The sequence below is a fragment of the Phocoena phocoena genome, chromosome 7 (genome assembly GCF_963924675.1).
Source record: "Phocoena phocoena chromosome 7, mPhoPho1.1, whole genome shotgun sequence".
Taxonomy (NCBI): Eukaryota; Metazoa; Chordata; class Mammalia; order Artiodactyla; family Phocoenidae; genus Phocoena; species Phocoena phocoena.
The window spans coordinates 108,487,523-108,503,800 of record NC_089225.1 but is presented as its reverse complement, the minus strand read 5'-3'; the positions used below and the strand labels follow the sequence as shown (position 1 = coordinate 108,503,800).

The following is a 16,278-nucleotide window of genomic DNA, read 5'->3' as shown; positions in this document are numbered from 1 at the left end:
AATGTTGAAATTCAGATTCTTAGGCACCATCTAGACCAAGGGAACCCTTCCTTCTGGTGGGCCTCGGAATCTGCACTCTCACAAGTTCCTTAGGTGACTCTCATGCCTAGTGACCGTTGAGTACCATCATTTCTGAGGCACCCAGAAGAAGCACGAGATACAGTAGCTGCCTCCGGTGCTTTGACGGACTAGCTGGAGAGAGCAGCCCCCGTGAAACCAAAGCAACAACTTCCACTTACTTTAGCATCGTCTGCTGCAAATTGCCGAATCCCAGCCTGGCTTCCACCTGGAGTTCAGTGTACTTTTGCGCCATCTTGCTTTGTGATCAGGTGGTATTTACTCGAGGAAGCAAATCTTCGTATTAGCACGAGCAAAACATAATTAGAAGAATCTGTTATAAGAACCATTCTGCTTTCCAAGCCAAATATAAATTCCTTTGTAGTAAGTCATGCCAGGAATCCCACTTTGTTAGCTCATGTAATTAAGAATGACTGTCATGCCAATTGCTGTCAATGTCTATTTTTCTTAATTGTTTGGACATGTGCCTCCCCCCACCCCACCCCCCGCCTTCTTTTACTCCTGATGTATGCATAGTTTGAAAGAGTTACCATGATCGAACTCATTTTTGTAACAAGTTGTGCTGGGTTTTCTCCCTTTGCCCACCCTCCTCCCCATTCTCTGCCCTTCTCAGTGTGTTCCATGTCTGGAGGCTGACCCCTGTGACAGCATCACCACCTGAGCTCCCTTGCACTCTGGCCTCTGGTTGGGTTTGGCCAATGGGAAGAACCAGCAGGGAATAAAAAGGCAGGAGAAGAGGGAAGTCAAGGTGCTTTTAACCCATGCCCTTCTTTGTTGTTATTGGTGGGGTTTTTTGTTGTTGTTGGTTCGTTTTGTTTTTTGTGACTATAGCTTCTGACAGGGACCCCTCTTCCGGCTCAAGCTCTCACTGCCTTGGGTAACACCACGCCGCTTCAGATCTATGGGTAGTGATGGCTTTCTGCTGTTGCTAATCCCTGGGTGCCTCAACATCCTTTGCTAGCTCTCTTCGATGCCTGCACCCCTATAATCTCTTCATTAATGTCTCTCTTGAGTGTGCCATAGCCTATACGTTCAGGTGCCTCTATTTACGATCATGGGTTATGCACATCCAAAGATGTCTAGTCTACCCAAAATACTAGGTTAATTTGCAAATATAATTACTGAATTAAAATTTTCGGTTTATTTTCAAATATATATATATATATGAAAAATATTAAAGAGTGACGACCCACCCTCTTCCACCTTCCTAACGAGGAAAAATTTTGTTGGTTCCATTGAGGAAAGATAGAAACGGACCATGGGGAAAGGAAAAACGTGAGAGTCTAAATTTAACTTGATAAAAAAGGGATTGCATGAACTAGGGCAGAGAGAGGGGAGTGAGGAAGGATGGGTGTAGAGGTGGGTGGTGGAGAGGGGAAGGAGGGCGAGGGGGAGAGAGGAGAGGACCAGGAAGTGGAGAGGGTAGGGGAGAATGGCACTGAGGATTTTAAAGCAGTTTTCTGCTGTCCCCGACAAGCCCTGCCCGAATTGCAGATTTATGAGCCAAATAAGTGTCGTCGCTCTTTTAAGCCATCGAGTTTTGGAGTGGTTCATTATGTGGCAACGGATGACTGCAACGGTCAGACTAAGGTTTCTCAAACTGGCCTTAAGGTGGCCCAGTGTCCATCAGTAACAAGGAGATGACATGGAGAGAAGATTTTTTATACGCTTAGCAGCCTGCCGAAAAACCCCTCTTAGGGAGAGTTACATATGTAATATTATGACAATATTATGACAAGCACTGTGTGCCTAGCATGTGGGACATGCTTCATAAATTTATATTCTGGCAGAGCAAATAAGCCAGGTGGAGTGGGGCATGGGGCCCCGGAGAAGTTACTTCAGTAACAATGGCTGTCGAGGGCAGGTTTCTTTGGCTCAGAACCTGGATGAGTGGACGATGCAAGTTTGGATTGGAGTTTGTCTGTTCTATTTAATAGAGAAGGGAGCTAGGAGACAGCTCAGTTGTGTATCTATATGTAAAAAAGAGGAAAACGTGTCTAAAAGTTAGTAGTGGAATTTTTCAAAGGGAAAACTAGCTTCTTGCACCTTGCAAGGTCACGGCTATTGTGAAGCAGTGACCCCCAAATCATGGCGAGGATGGGCTGTGAATGCAACGGAGGACCGTGTGGTTCCATAGGACGAAATGAGAAGGCTGTGGAGAGTTCCGAGCAGAGGGAGGGCCAGTGCAGGGTGCGGGGCACCCCAGAGAAAGTAGCTCAGAGAGAAAGTTCGGGTGGCCAGGTGACTGAAGAATTTTAAGAACAAAGATGTATAACAGTTATTTGGAAATCGTTGTCTGTGATGTGGCCACAAAACACTGCCCCCAAATTTCAGTGAAGTCCGTCTTACACATGGGCTTTCACTCATGGGTGGTGTTTTGCCGAGTGAATGAACTCGGGTAGGGACCAGCAAGGGACAGAAAAGGATCAAAACCCAGAAATATGGAAGAAATATGGAGGTGGAATTGGAGGCCACTGGAAGACACATAGCTCCCTCAGAATCCCCTTCTTTGGTGGTTGTTCTAGAGATTAAAACACATCTTTTAACACTTCACGGTCTATTCAGAGTTAATATTGTACCACTTCATGTGAAATGTTTAAACCTGGCAATCATAGAGCTCCATTTCCCACCCTCCTCTACCTTTAAGCTACAATTATCATAAGTATTTCGTCTATATATTTTATAAACCCTACAATAACATGTTATAATTATTGTTTTACACAGTATAAAGAAATTAAGAGAAAAGAGTCTTTTGTATTTATCCATATATTTAACATTTCCAATGCTTTTCATTCTTTCCTAAAGAACTGAGGTTCTACCTATTATCATATCCCATTAGCCTAAAAAATTCCTTTAGCATTTTTTTGGTTGTAGATCTGATAGCAACAAATTCTCTCAGTTTTCTCTTCTGTGCAAATGTCTGTATTTCATGTTCATTCTTGAAGGATATTTTTACTCAACTAGAATTCTGTGTAGACTTTTTTAAATGTCTATTTTTCTGCTGAGATTTTTCTATCTCTTAATTTATTTCAGGAATATTTTCCTTTATGTCCTTGGGAGTAATTATAATAACTGCTGTGAATATATATATATATATATATATATTTTTGCAGTATGTGGGCCTCTCACTGCTGTGGCCTCTCCCATTGCGGAGCACAGGCTCCGGACGCGCAGGCTCAGCGGCCATGGCTCACGGGCCCAGCCGCTCCGCGGCACGTGGGATCTTCCTGGACGGGGGCATGAACCCGTGTCCCCTGCATCGGCAGGCGGACTCTCAACCACTGTGCCACCAGGGAAGCCCTGCTGTAAATTTTTATCTGCTAATTCCAATATCTGGAATGGGGTTGATCTCTATTTCTTATCTTTTCTCTAAGAATCTTGCAGATTCTTTTTTTTTGCAGATTCTTTTTATATAAAGCAATTTTGGATTATATCCTGGACATGATGAATGATATCGTATCCTGGATATTGTGAAAGGTAAGTTGCAGGTCCTCAGAATTCTGTTATGTTCCCCTGAAGAGTGTTGACTGTTTTTTTTTAAAAAGAGGTAGTTCATGTGGCTGAACTCAGATTGCAAAACCTCTCTCCCTTGAGATGTAAAGTAGCTTGTCCAAAGTCATGCAGCCAATAGGTAATTAATGTTAGATAACTTACGAGTTAAATGCATCTTTGGCAGGGAATATTTACTGCTCTAAGTTTCCATTTATGTTTAAAAGTTCAACCCTAAAGCAAATACTCCCTTAGCTTCCACTTGGTTCTTTTTGATGGGAAGACAGTCTGCAGTTGGTGGTATTTACTGTCTCTGCTCTTTGCTTGCTACAGACACATACCTTATGAAGTCCCTCCTTCCAGCTGCGGAAACACAGCAGTCCTCCAACCCGAGGGGATGGAGCCTTGACTTGGATCCTCACGTAGATGAAGCAGCGTTAGCATTTCCAGATAAAATTCGGGACGCCCAGTTAAATTTCAATATCAGATAAAACCCCATAAATTTTTAGTGTAACTTATTTGAGACATACTTATTGTAGAAATAAAGACCAATCAAATGAGAAAAGTAAAGGCTATCTATTCAGAGCTGGCTACGGCAAGGGGCTCAGCCACCATCACCTGTGTTTTGGCAGCAACTCACAGGCAGGCAGAGGAGTGGGAAAGCTTTCTGGTGGAAAAAGGGAGGACTTCGGGTGTGGGGACTGCTGGGGGACAGTGGGCCTGGGGAAGCTGGAGGTGGCCAACTACGAGGGAGGTGTGTTATGTGGCTGGCTTAGGGCTCCATATTTGGCTTCCTCTGGTTGGTCTGAAGTTGGAAATGGGGACAAACATTTGGGAAGCTGTCCATTAGTAATCAAATTCTGGCTGTTTGGGGCCAGGAGTTGTTGTTTGGCTTCCTGGATTGTCAGCAGAGACAGCTGTCTCATTCCCCCAAGTCTGGCTTACAGCAGGCTGCCTTCCTGGGCCAGTTACTGGGCTTGGTTTCCCGGGCAGGCTGCTGCAGGTTGTGGGTCAGAGATCTACTTTTATACATGGTCTGACCATTATCTGTGTGTATATTCAGTCTCTCATTGTACTGTTTGGGACATACTTACACTGAATGCCTCTTCAGAGACGTTTTTCTGAGCACTCAGGAATCTCAGCACAGAAGAAAAGTAGGAGAGGCCAGTGCTGGTGGGCTGGCATGGTCCTAGAACTGTCCGGTAGCACTGATCCTATCAGGCGGCAGAAGAGACACATTGGGACCCCACCCACGTCACGCCCGTGTGTGGCTCTTCAAGCCTGAGAGCGCTCTCTGATCATCGGAATTACCTTTGCTGCATAGGCTGTATTATCGGCTGAGGAATTAACACCCCCCAGAGGCAGCCCTTAACTGTGGCTCATGAGAGAGGGTGTGTAGGCACCCAGCTCTCTCCTCTTTGGATGGGATAACACAGGCTTGTGTTCCACACTGGCATCCGCAGGTTAAGCCCCATTTGGCCACAGTGGCTACCCGCTCTGAGAGCATCCTTTACTGGCTTCCTTCCCTTCCTAGTCTCAATTCCCTACTCCCTCTCTAGTGCTTCTGGGAGTTACTCCCAAATACTTCCCTTGCACTTGAAGCTTTGTCTCAGAGTCTGTTTCTGGGGAATCCAAACTCATAAGACAGCTAATGGAGATTAGCTGACCCTAAACTGGCCTCCCTGAAAGTTTTGAATGTCAGGTATACCAAGTGAGGCCAGGACTGTGGACCAAGGAGAGGCAAAAAGCAGCAGAACCTGGTGCATCAATCAGGGAGGGGACCCCAGGGCTGATGCTGGGCTCACAAGGGTCTTCTGTACCCTGTCCGCTCAGGGGCTGTTGCTCCTATTTCCCTGGGGCAGGGCTGTGCAACTTCCTCCCCTCCCATGCATCCTGGTGGCACACCCCACCCCCTGAGGTGGCCTCCACATCTTTGTCCCTTGAAATGGAAGGAACCAACTGGCCTGGTGATGCGTCTATAATTTTGTTGGGGGCGTGTCCTTTCTCCTAGTTTCCTGCTTTTAGTGGTTGCTGTTAGTGTTCTTATCTCCCAAAAAAACAGTCTCGGGGGAAGCGTGGCATGGCAGTTATTCACCTCCGGGGGTGATTTGCCCCTTCCCCTCCCCCGAGGGCATTTGGCAGTGTCTGGTGTGGGGGGCGTACTGGCATCTAGCGGGCAGAGGCTGGGGTGCTGCTAACATCCTGCAATGCACAAACAGCCCCCGACAAAGAGAGATTCGGCCCCAAATGTCAATGGTGCTAAGGCCGAGAGCCTGGCCCTGTGGTGAGCAGCGCTTTTCTCTATTTTTAGCTCCAGAAGGGTTAGCTTCCCCAGGAGTTAACCTGCAAACGGAGGCTTGTTTGTGCCAGGCCTGCTGTGGCTCTGTTCGAGTCCATCCACGGTTGGACAGGACAGATTCCCGGCGACAAATTGGAAAAAAACATGGAGGACCAGGGAAAAGAGCAAGGAGACTGGTGTTGATGGAGCCTCTGTGGCACTGAGCGCTGGGGCCGAGGCCAGGCTTGGTGGCTTGGGTTCTCCTGTCCCAGGTGTCTTGGGTGCGATTCCCAGAAGTGACCTGGCCAACACCATGCAGCTTATCAGATCTGGAGCCAGGACCTGGCCTGAGAAGCCAGGAGTGGTGGAGTTCTGAGTGGCTCACAGCAGCTTCTACATCTGTGACCTTTGTAGCATCCGAGGCTGAGACGGAAACGTGAAGAACTGTGCGGTTTTGTCAGATGAGCACGTTGATCACAACTGGCGTTTGCTGAGGGTGGACGTGCAGCCAGGGTCATTTATCACTAGTAGGTCTTCTCCTCCTCCCAAGGACCCACGAGGTTGATGCTATTATTCTCTCCTTTGTACACATGAAGAAACGAGGCAATGGCAGGCTGAGTACTTAGATAAGTACTTAGTACTTGGGTCGGCAAGTAAAGTGGGTCGGCAGTGGGGCCGGGGGTCCCCCAGAGTCCAAGATCCTCAGCACCACGGTGGCGATCATTCTAAACACTAAATCATAAAACGTTCTCCCAGCAACCCCTGGAGGAAATCATTGCATGGTCTTTTGTCCACACGCCCGTTGTCCGCACACGTGGCAACATGACCTCTGGCCTGTGCATCTGTCTCTTCTGGAAGCCGGGGCTACTTCCTTATTCCTCACAGATCCTCAGGGCCTGGCACAGAGACTGGCACACTTTGGCACATCTAGACAGTCCGGTTCCAGAGTCTGTGCTCTCAGCCACTACCTACACTGAACGCTCTTTTAAAATAACTGAAGTGAGACAAACCATTTCTGGGGATAGGCTCAAAATTAGGTATGAATATTCAATGTACATCCTGTGTACTAAAACCCAATTCCACGTGATGCAGAGGATGGCCTCTCCTGGCTGCCCCTCTGCCCGCCCCCACTCCTTCCCAGGGGCCCTGCCAGAGCTGCAGGTCAGTGTGTCGCTGCCTGTCACTCCTCCTGGCATCCGGTGACCCCTCCTCCACCTGCTCTGCAGACCAGGGCTGGGGTGAGGCAAGCAAGGCCCTGGGACGCTAAGTTCCAGGTGGAGCACGTCCAGGTGGGCACCTGAGAGTGAGCGCCTCTCACCTCTTGCACTGGGTCCCTCACTTGCCTCTTGACCTTCCTAAACACACGAACAGCTGCGTGTCACTGTCTGCTCGCGTCCCTGCAGGGTAAAGCATGGGCTGTGAGTCATCTACTTGGTTAGGGATGGAGGAAGAAGCCGATGGAGGGAAAAACAGACGTGCCGGAGCCAAGTCTCACCGCGTCAGACCAGCCCAGGACTGCGTGGGTCACGGAGCTGCTGTGTGGTGACCGGGACGACTGCCAGCTCGTCCCAGTGGCCAGGAGCCCCGGCCAGCACTGCTGTGGAGTACGGCCGGGTGCCAGCTCAGGGGCTCCCTGCATGTCTCCAGGTCCACTCCCCTTGGTTCAGGTTCTCGGAGTAGCTCGGTCTGTGTAGCTGAAGAGACCCAACTGGTCCCCTTGGCCTCAACTAGTCTCCCTGGCCTCAACTAGCGCATCTGGCCTCAAGGTCTCTTGTCTTCAAGGCTTGCCCAGGCTCGCCCTGCCCCTTGGCTCCCGTCCTTCTTTGTTAGTGATACTCTTGCCCACACGGGGGAGGCCTTTACCGACCTCCTTCCAGGACTTCCCTGCAGGCCTGGACCTTTTCCTCCTGCTCTGTGTGGAGAATCCCCACGGGGCCCTCCCACACAGTCTTGTCTCCCAGGAAGAGGGAGGGGACTGAGGTTCAATGAACGCCTGTGACAGGCCAGGCACAGACCTGAGCCCACCAAATCCGTACAACCACACCCTGTCGAAGGCTCCCTCCTCCCCATTCTATAGATGAGGAGACTGAGGCTCAGAAAAGCTAAGTGCCTGGTACAAAATCATATTTTTAGGAAATGAAAGATAAGATATTTAAACCCCATTCCTTCTGATGCCACAGCCCAAGATATACCAGCCCTCCCCGCCATGGTCCCCCTTGATGAATGTGCTGATCCCAAAGCCCAGCACACGCCATCGGCACGCGGTTGAGAGAAGACCACGAGCTGTGTACACCGGTGTAAAACCACTCCCAGTCCGGCCCAGCGGTTGGGTGCTGGGATCTGAGCGAGAAGAGCTGACCAGTGCAGACCACAAAGACGACTGTCCCTGCCCAGACTCTACCCGCCGGCGTTGTTCGCTGCACAGTGCAGGTTTCCCAAAAAGGACCCTGGTGGGGTGGGGGGTAGGGGGGTGGTGGTGAGCTGTCTGTGGGGCTGAGACCAGACATTTGCATGATAAAGGGTTTCTTTCTGCTAGAGTGAAGGCTTCGAGCTGGGGCTTGCTGCCGTGCAGAAAGCTTCGAGACCTTCAGATTGCTGGATCTCCATGGAAATTAGTTTGCCAGAGAAAGAAACTATTTTAAGGACATGCGAAGAGAGAGACCCTGTAGGCTGGGGTAGGGAAGGTAGCTGTGGGAGAGAGCTTTTCTGAATGACTCACTAATTTCCCTCCTATCGGGTGGGAAAAATGGCGTGGAAAAAGAATCACAGCCCAGGAAGGAGGAGCGGCACAGCTGCCCCTGACCCCGGTCCCTGGGCAGACAGCTTGGAGCTGCAGCAGCTGCGCTGGCGGTGGGGATGCTGAATGCGGGCTGCTATTAGGGAAAGGCCATCAGGACAACAATGCCTTTCTGTTGCCAAAAAACCTGCTGTTTTCAACCAGCTTTCACGTCATGCAAAGAAGGAAAAATTCGCTTCTTAAAGAAAAAGTGATTCCAGCAGCTTCTGTAACCTCAGGGAACACGGAATTCACTGTCGGGGTTAGGGGACACTTTTGTGAGGAAATCTTATTAATTCAATTGCTTGGTTAAGGAGCTTGGTGAAGAAAGGCAGAAACAAAATAGAGGTAAATTACTTAGATGACAAAGAGGTGGGGATCGCTGGGTTCCCCTCTCATCCTGCTGTTGGAAGGGGAATTGGGTGTTTGGCAGGCCCAGGATTGGGAGCAGAGCAGACACGGCGGAAAAATCTGGCCCCAAAAGATGGTGGTGGACCAGAGCCCAGGGAGAAACGTGGTCAGGGACCTCGAAGGGTGGGTGCAGGGCTGAGCAGCTGAAAGGACAAGGATGAAAACGTCTTAAATTTCACAATTTCCAGTGTCCAGTTCCAGGTACCACAGTGGGCCCCGTTGTCCATCCCATTACAGTCCAAGCCTGCTTGGTGCTGACACAGCTGGCGTTGGAGCCTGGGGGAGAGGCGAGGGGGGCGCTGTACCTGCTCAGGGCGCCGGAACTCAGAGCAGTGCTGCTCCTGGACTCGCTTCTCCTGGGACCCCTCAGAAATGGTGAGAAGGGCCTGGGTGTCCATTCCAGGTAGGGGTGGGAGTTGCAGGCCCCTCATAGCACGCCAGCACCCACTGGCAGTGGTGGATTCCCCACGTGCCATGGCCATCAGTGGCCCGGTCCTCAGCTGTGGGGTGGCGGGTGTAGGAAGGGCTGGCCTAAAGGATGTCTGGGTATCTCCAGCTGCCCCTCCACCTTGGCCCTTGGCCTATGGGGTCAGAGGGTGGGTGCCTGGGGACTCGGGTCAAGTTCCATGTAGGGACCAGGAAGTGAGCCTTCGGGGTGAGGGTATCGCACCTGAGTGGATGACGAGCCTCGGTCGTGCTGGGATTTCAGCCCCGCCCCTGCCGGCCTCCACGTGCTATCATTGAAGGGCAGTGAATGGTTTGCTCCGTGGCTGCCAAGAACACCACTGTCTCAGGCTCTGCCTGGAGTCCAGGCCTGGTATCTGTGAACAGGAGCAGAGGCCGAGTAGCCTGAGGTGGTGGGGACAGCAGCCCAGACCAAGGCAGCCTGGAAGCAGGGCCAGGCAGCACCCACACTGGCCCTCTGGGCTGGGTGCTGCCCCCTGACCCATAAGCAGTGCAAGCTGCCCCTGAACGTGGGGGTCTGGAGGCCCACAACCTGGCGATTGTTTACATGTGCTCACTGTCTCTGGAGCTCAGCAACGAACACTTACAAAAGCCAGGAGGAACTTGTGGCTGCAGGACAGCAGGCGGTGGTGGCAATGGGACAATGCTGGTGGAAGTCTGGTGGCTGCAGGGTGCGCCTGGAGTCCCACGGAGATGCGTGATGTCTCCCACTGGTCCTGGTCCACGCCCAACTTCAAACTCTTTCTACCGCGTCCCCTCTGGTCAGGACAATGCTGGCCCATCTCTACCGTGAACCTCGATATCCTCCCCTCCCTGGGCTGCCGCTCTGCAGCCCTGACAGCCTAGAAGCACGTCTGTGGCCGAATGTCAGGAAAAAATGCCACGCGGGTGGGAGGTGAGAAAGGTACAATTTATTGGTCACGTAGACTGACGCACGTGGGGATGTGGGGCGCGCACCCATCCTCCTGAACTCACACGCACTTCTGGATTTGCTTTCCTACATTAATTTCATGATGTCAAAAAGCAGCACAAGAACAAGCATCACCAATCCATTCTCCTAGTAACCAAGGAAGCAGGGCCAGAAGCCACAGAGTTCGGAAAGAAAAGGCTGCACTGCTTTGAGAGCCGGGAACCAAGAGGCCCGCCCTCGCCGGCAGCCAGGTGGGAAAGCTGGCTTTCTGGAGCAACTAACGAACAGCGTAGACTCTTCTATTAGCACGATGAGATAAGGCTCGGGGTGTGGCTCATTCCATGACCTGGCGGTGCCTGCCCACCTGCAGGAGGGCATGGGGGGCCTGGCACGAGCCTGGGCATCGCCAGTCCAGGCTGAAGCCACATCTCTTCATCCGAGAGTAGGAGCTGACATTCTTCCTTCTTCCAGCTAAAGAACTAGGATGACCCAGGGATCCCTGTTCTCCAGGCCGGCTCTGCCGGACCCCGGCAGCTTTAGCTAAAGCAGTTTGCATCACTGAAGCTAGACAAGGCCAGGTTCACTGTACCCTAAATTAACCACTCATTCCTCAGAGCTCCCTGAAGGCCAAGTGCTGTCTCACGACAGGAGGGCACTAGCCTTAATTTTTAATGCTTTGTCCAAACCACTCAGGACATACTGTTTTGAACCGAGGGGTCTGGGAATGTGGTTTTAGTTGGCTAAAGACTCAAGTCATAATGTTCATAAAGCACTTAGCACGGTACCTGGCAGGTGCTGAGTGCTCCCTACATGTAGCCATTATTATTATTATTATTATTATTATTATTATTTATATCCCTACCCACAAATCAGCGCTTTAGTTCCTTTCTTCAAAATGGCAGCCGGAACAAGGCTCTTGGGTCCCAAGTACCAAGATCAAGCTGGGGGCCCAGGTGTGCGGGTTGTTTGGTGCCCATCAGGTGGGTTTTTCCTTCCAACTTCAGGTTTGGGTGTCAAGTTTCAGAGCCAGTGCACCTTGCTGACCACACAGAAGCTAGACCCTCTCCTGAAAAAGACGAAGCCCTGCGTAGGAAGCTGGGTAGGAGGAGCGAACAGGGGTCCTGGGGGAGGGTCCCAGCAGCTTCGTGCTGTTCCTTTGGGCTCCCATCTCGCTGGCAGCTCGCCAGGGGCTTCACTGTGGGACAAAAACAGAAGACTGTCAGCTCTGCATTCTCGCCAGGCCAGATTTAACTAAAGGTCCCCATGACCTTGCATGCCGCGGGCTAGAGCAGGCTTAGTGCTAACCTAGTGCTGAAGGGGGCCAGCACGCTGTTCTAAGTACTTACACGCATTCTAATATACGTGCATATATGTTATATGCATACGGAGTAGTATATAATACATGTGAAACAATATGCAATGGATGATGCATACCTTTTACATATAAGTTGTAACATACAGTAATGATATATAATAAAGTGTAATCCTCCCTATGAACCTGTGAGGCAGGTTCCCCTGATGCCCCCTTTTTACAGATGAATAAACTGAGACCCAGAGCCAGAAAGTGGGACAGCTGGGATTCAAACCCAAGACAGTGTGGCTCCGGAATCTGTTCTTAACCACTGTTAGTTTTGCTCATAAAGAAATCTTATTCTGTAGGAAGGAAGGGGACATTGAGTGTGAAGTCCCTAAAATACTGGAAAATCTTAAGTACTAATACTCATGATGATAACGTAATAAAAATGGTCTGGGCTCTTGTACCTACGAAGCCTTATTCCTATGGGCCTGACCGACAGGACTCAGAGTTTACCCCCAGGCCCTCCTTTAACCCTTTCAGTGTAGTAGCAGGGACTTTGGGGATAGGCTGGGTTCAAATTCTGTCTCTACCTCCTTTCCCATTCTCAGCTCCCAGACACCGTTTCTCGGAACCCACTCCTGGGCCGGGTCATTGTATCCCACACGTGCACACGCATGCACTACCCGTGCGTCTGCACCTGAGCGCACTCCTGGCCACGGTGGTTATCACTCAAGTGCTTGCACACCCACATGCACCCGTATCACACGCCCGCGCTTGCGCACCCGCTCCGCCCCGAGCGCACCTGCATGGTGGCCCGGCCGGGCGGCGCATCCTCGGGCCGGTGCTTGGCGAGATGGGGGAGCTCGGCGTTGTCACGGTAGTCACGGCCCCTGGAGTGCTGCAGGTGCAGGACGGCCGGGCTCTTGACCGGGAGGGGTGGCCGCTGCGCCGGGGTCTGCTGGCTGAGTTCTGACCTGGAAGGCTTGATGGGCCTCTTGGCCGGCACCGGGACCTGCGAGCCGGCGGGGGCCTTGGACTTCCCTGGGCTTCCCTTGTCCCCACCCGGTGGGCGGCCCTCGGCGGTGGAGGACGAGCAGGTGAAGGAGCGGAGCCGGGGCGTAGGGCTGAGGAAGGGCGTGGGCGCGGGTGCAGGCTTGCCCGTCCCCTTGCTGCCCTCGGCCTCCTGGGCTTTGGAGAGCAGGATGCTGGGCGACAAGATTCCCGGGTCCGGGCAGGGCGGGGGCTCCTTCCTCAGCATCTTGGGGGATTCCTGCTCCTTCCTGGGAGCCGGCTTAGGGAAAGCACTCACAGACCCGTACAGCGGGTTCTCAAACATCTCAGGCTTGGTCAGCTGCGGGTCCTCCGGAGGCAAAGGTTCCCCCGCGCTCTTCCCCACATCGCCGGGCCTGGAGCGTGGGAAAGAGGATGCGCAGGGAAGAAACACACGTGGCGAATGACCGCTTAATGCATCGGGGGTTCTTTGGGGGTGATAAAGAAGCTAGATGGCCGTGGTGGCTGCACACATCGTGGGTGTACTCAACGCCACCGAGCCGCTCGCTTGAAACACGCTATGCTTAATTTTATGTTATGTGAACTCCACTGTGATGAAAAAGAAAACTCTTTTTTAAAAGGCAGGAGAATGAACTGTTACTCCTATGTTGATGATCTCATAGGTAACCTCACCTCTTGCCTTGGACATTTTCCACCATAGAAACTGTGCACTCAAGAGCATCGGTGAGCAAGGGGGACTTCACTGAAGGGATGAGGGGGGCTTACATGGCACCCCAATCCAAAACCACCTGCTTCATCCTCATCGGAGCAGCCTGCCCTCCACAGCCAGTGCCCCCATCCCTGCTGCTAACAGACCTCCCTTCCTGGCTTCCCCCCAGAATCCCGCAGCCTCTCCTCTATGTCTTCAGCAAATTCTCCTCCGACCCGCAGGGGAACAGAAGTCTTGTGCTTATCGAGGGTCCCAGGTCAAGGAGCTCCATTTAACAGCCGTGTTGGAGCCCCCCAAGTGTGCGACGCTGCCCCAGGTGCAGGAGGCGGCTGTGAACCAGACGAAATCTGTGCTCAGGGGACCGACATTCCCTATTAACGCAGTATTCTTTCCTCTGCGTAAAGTCCTCTCCCCGGAGAGCGCCTGGTGAGTGTGGTTTCTTTCGTGTCCTCACTCAGAGGGAGAAGGAGAAAACGGACAGCATTGATGTTGAAAATCAGAAGCAACCTGGAGATATGCATCAGGAAACAAGCCAGTAGCAAGAAAATATGCCTGTTTGACTTATGGAGAGAGAAGGAGCTCCATGCTGTCCCCAAAGTAGGTGAGAGCTTCCTTTGTTTGTTTCCTGATTTATTACTGCTCTTGCTGGAGGTGATTTCCTGCTGAGCGAATTATGAGAACCAGGAATGGGAACACATTTTACTTTCTGGCCAACTGCATAATTTCCCAGGGGGAGTGTTCTGGGTTCTGCTTTCTGCAAAATAAGGAAGCTCTTGAGAAGAAAATGTGGGTCCCTTGGAAAACGCACTGAACTGTTCAGGCCGTGACGCCTCGTACTGATGGAGCGTGTGCTGAAACACTGCTCAAAAGTTGCCAAAGAGCCACGGCTAATGGACTCTTTGGGGAGTGAGCGTGGGCAGCCGACAGAGGCAAGATGTCATCCTTGCACAGGTGCCAATGAGACAAGATGATATGGGGTATCGGGGAGGCTAGCCTCAGGGACATGTAGACTTGGTCTTTTGCTCATTACTCTTTGGAAAGACCTGGAAGCAGTTATATAACCAGAAATGTTGGGGCCTTGAACAAAGACTTTGGAAGTCTGCCCCTCTCCCTTGGGCCAGCCTCTGCACCCCCTCTGGATCCTCAAAGACCTTTGCTATGAGTTAGCACAGGGAGGAAGGGGCAGGAGGATGAAAATGGCACTGACCGGAAGTTTCTGATGAAGAGGCAAGGAGAAAAGAAAAATGCGTGGCCTGCCACCTGAAGCCCACGCTCAGTGAGGAGACAGGAGAGGTCTCGCCTCAGAGAATTAGGGACGGGGCCAGGAAGAGGACCCCGGGTGCAAGCATTTTGGTGATTGCAAAGCTCGCTGCCCTGGGAAAAGAGCAGGAGATGGGGCAAGTCTTCCCTCGAGGAGGGGGCTTCTGTCACTGTCAGAGAGGGGAAGGCTTGGCGGGGGCAGGGAGACTGGGGAAGACCACTTTTGAAAAGTCTTATCTCCCTGACCAAAGGTGAAAAGAAACCAGCTCCCATAGCAGCCACGGCTGTGGAGTGAGTGAACCCATCCCCAGGGCACAGGGTTGATTCCTGTGCCACAATGATTTCACTCCTCAGATTCTGGAGTCGGCTGTTCTCTAAAGGAGTTAAGTGCCGAGCAGGGTCTGAGAAGAGCCCTCTTTCTAACCATATGACTTCGGTCCAGGGTGACCAGTCGTCTCAGTTTTCCCAGAATTCAGGGGTTTCCTGGGATGAGGGATTCTTAGCGCAAAAAAGGAGACAGTCTTGGGCAAACTGGGACAGCTGGTCCCTTACTTTTTTATGGGGCAGTGATAGGAGGACTGGTGATACCCCCTCTTCCACAGCCTTTTCTCAGGCCCAGTGCGGGGGTCAAGGGCAGCAAAGAGGGTGGCAGGCAGGCGTGGGAGCTGCCAGCTTCTTGCCTCTAATCGTCTCCTTGCTGAGAAGTGAGCTTAGAGCCCAGCCTGGGCCCCTTGCCTACACAGACGTCCCCATTCTGAAGCTGTCACCCGTGAAACCGGAGAGAACATCTCTCCACCTTGTTCCAAGCTATATGCTCTGTTCCAGTTAGGAGGGTACAAAGAGACATTTACTTTGGGAACTTAAAACATTTCACTTAAACAGTCCCCTTGTTCTTTGTAGTTGTTTACAGCTCTGTTTCCTGGGGTCGCCGAAGAGGTGACCTTTGCCAAAGAGGTGCCACAGGACCCGCCATACGTGGCTTTTGTCCTCATTTTTCCAGGAGAGGAAACTGAGGCTCCTTCTCCTTCCCCCAGGTTTCTTACGGAAAGACCAGGGTCCACAATATTATCAACAAATTGTGAAAACTGGAGGTACAGAGATAGACAAGGCTGAGCTCGGGGGCAGGCCCTGTCCTGTCCCTGCCTCCTCCTTCCCTCCATCCCTTCCTCCTTCCATTTGTCTGTCCAGTGTTTTTTTTTTTTTTTTTTTTTTTTTTTTTTTTTTTTTTAAGAGAAAAAGCTTAAGAAAGAATTGTAAATGGCCCTTCAATCCAGAAGAAACTCCAGCCAGGCCAGGCGCGGGAGGGTTGGAAGTGGAGGGAGATGAGGGGAACAGTGCTTGACAACATGCCGTTCCCTGGCTCTTAGCACACGACGGAAAATGCCATGGGGAACATAGGACCTCAGAGAGGGGAAGACAGGCCCAGAGCCGCGCCCTGAAGTCATTATAAACAGTACAGGCAGCCCCCAAAGGAAGCTGATGCGAACGATATTTTGTTCATCTTCAATCACTGTTAATTAAGGTCTGCACTTTAAATTTCCATCTGTCACCGTGTGGTTACTAGAAACTTGGGGGGCTCCCGATCCTGCGTTTG

General features: G+C 51.6%; 1 protein-coding gene across 1 annotated transcript in view; it reads right to left on the bottom strand.

Moving 5' to 3' along the window:
• Positions 1-10,396: 10,396 nt before the first annotated feature.
• Positions 10,397-16,278, bottom strand: part of INPP5D (inositol polyphosphate-5-phosphatase D) — a 131,291-nt gene continuing 125,409 nt past the window's right edge. The window contains exons 26-27 of the mRNA XM_065880214.1: positions 12,507-13,110; positions 10,397-11,602 (exon numbers count right to left, since the gene is read on the bottom strand). Of these exons, the coding sequence (XP_065736286.1) occupies positions 11,600-11,602; positions 12,507-13,110 (607 nt within the window). The 3' untranslated portion in view covers positions 10,397-11,599. The remainder of the gene's footprint in view (positions 11,603-12,506; positions 13,111-16,278) is intronic.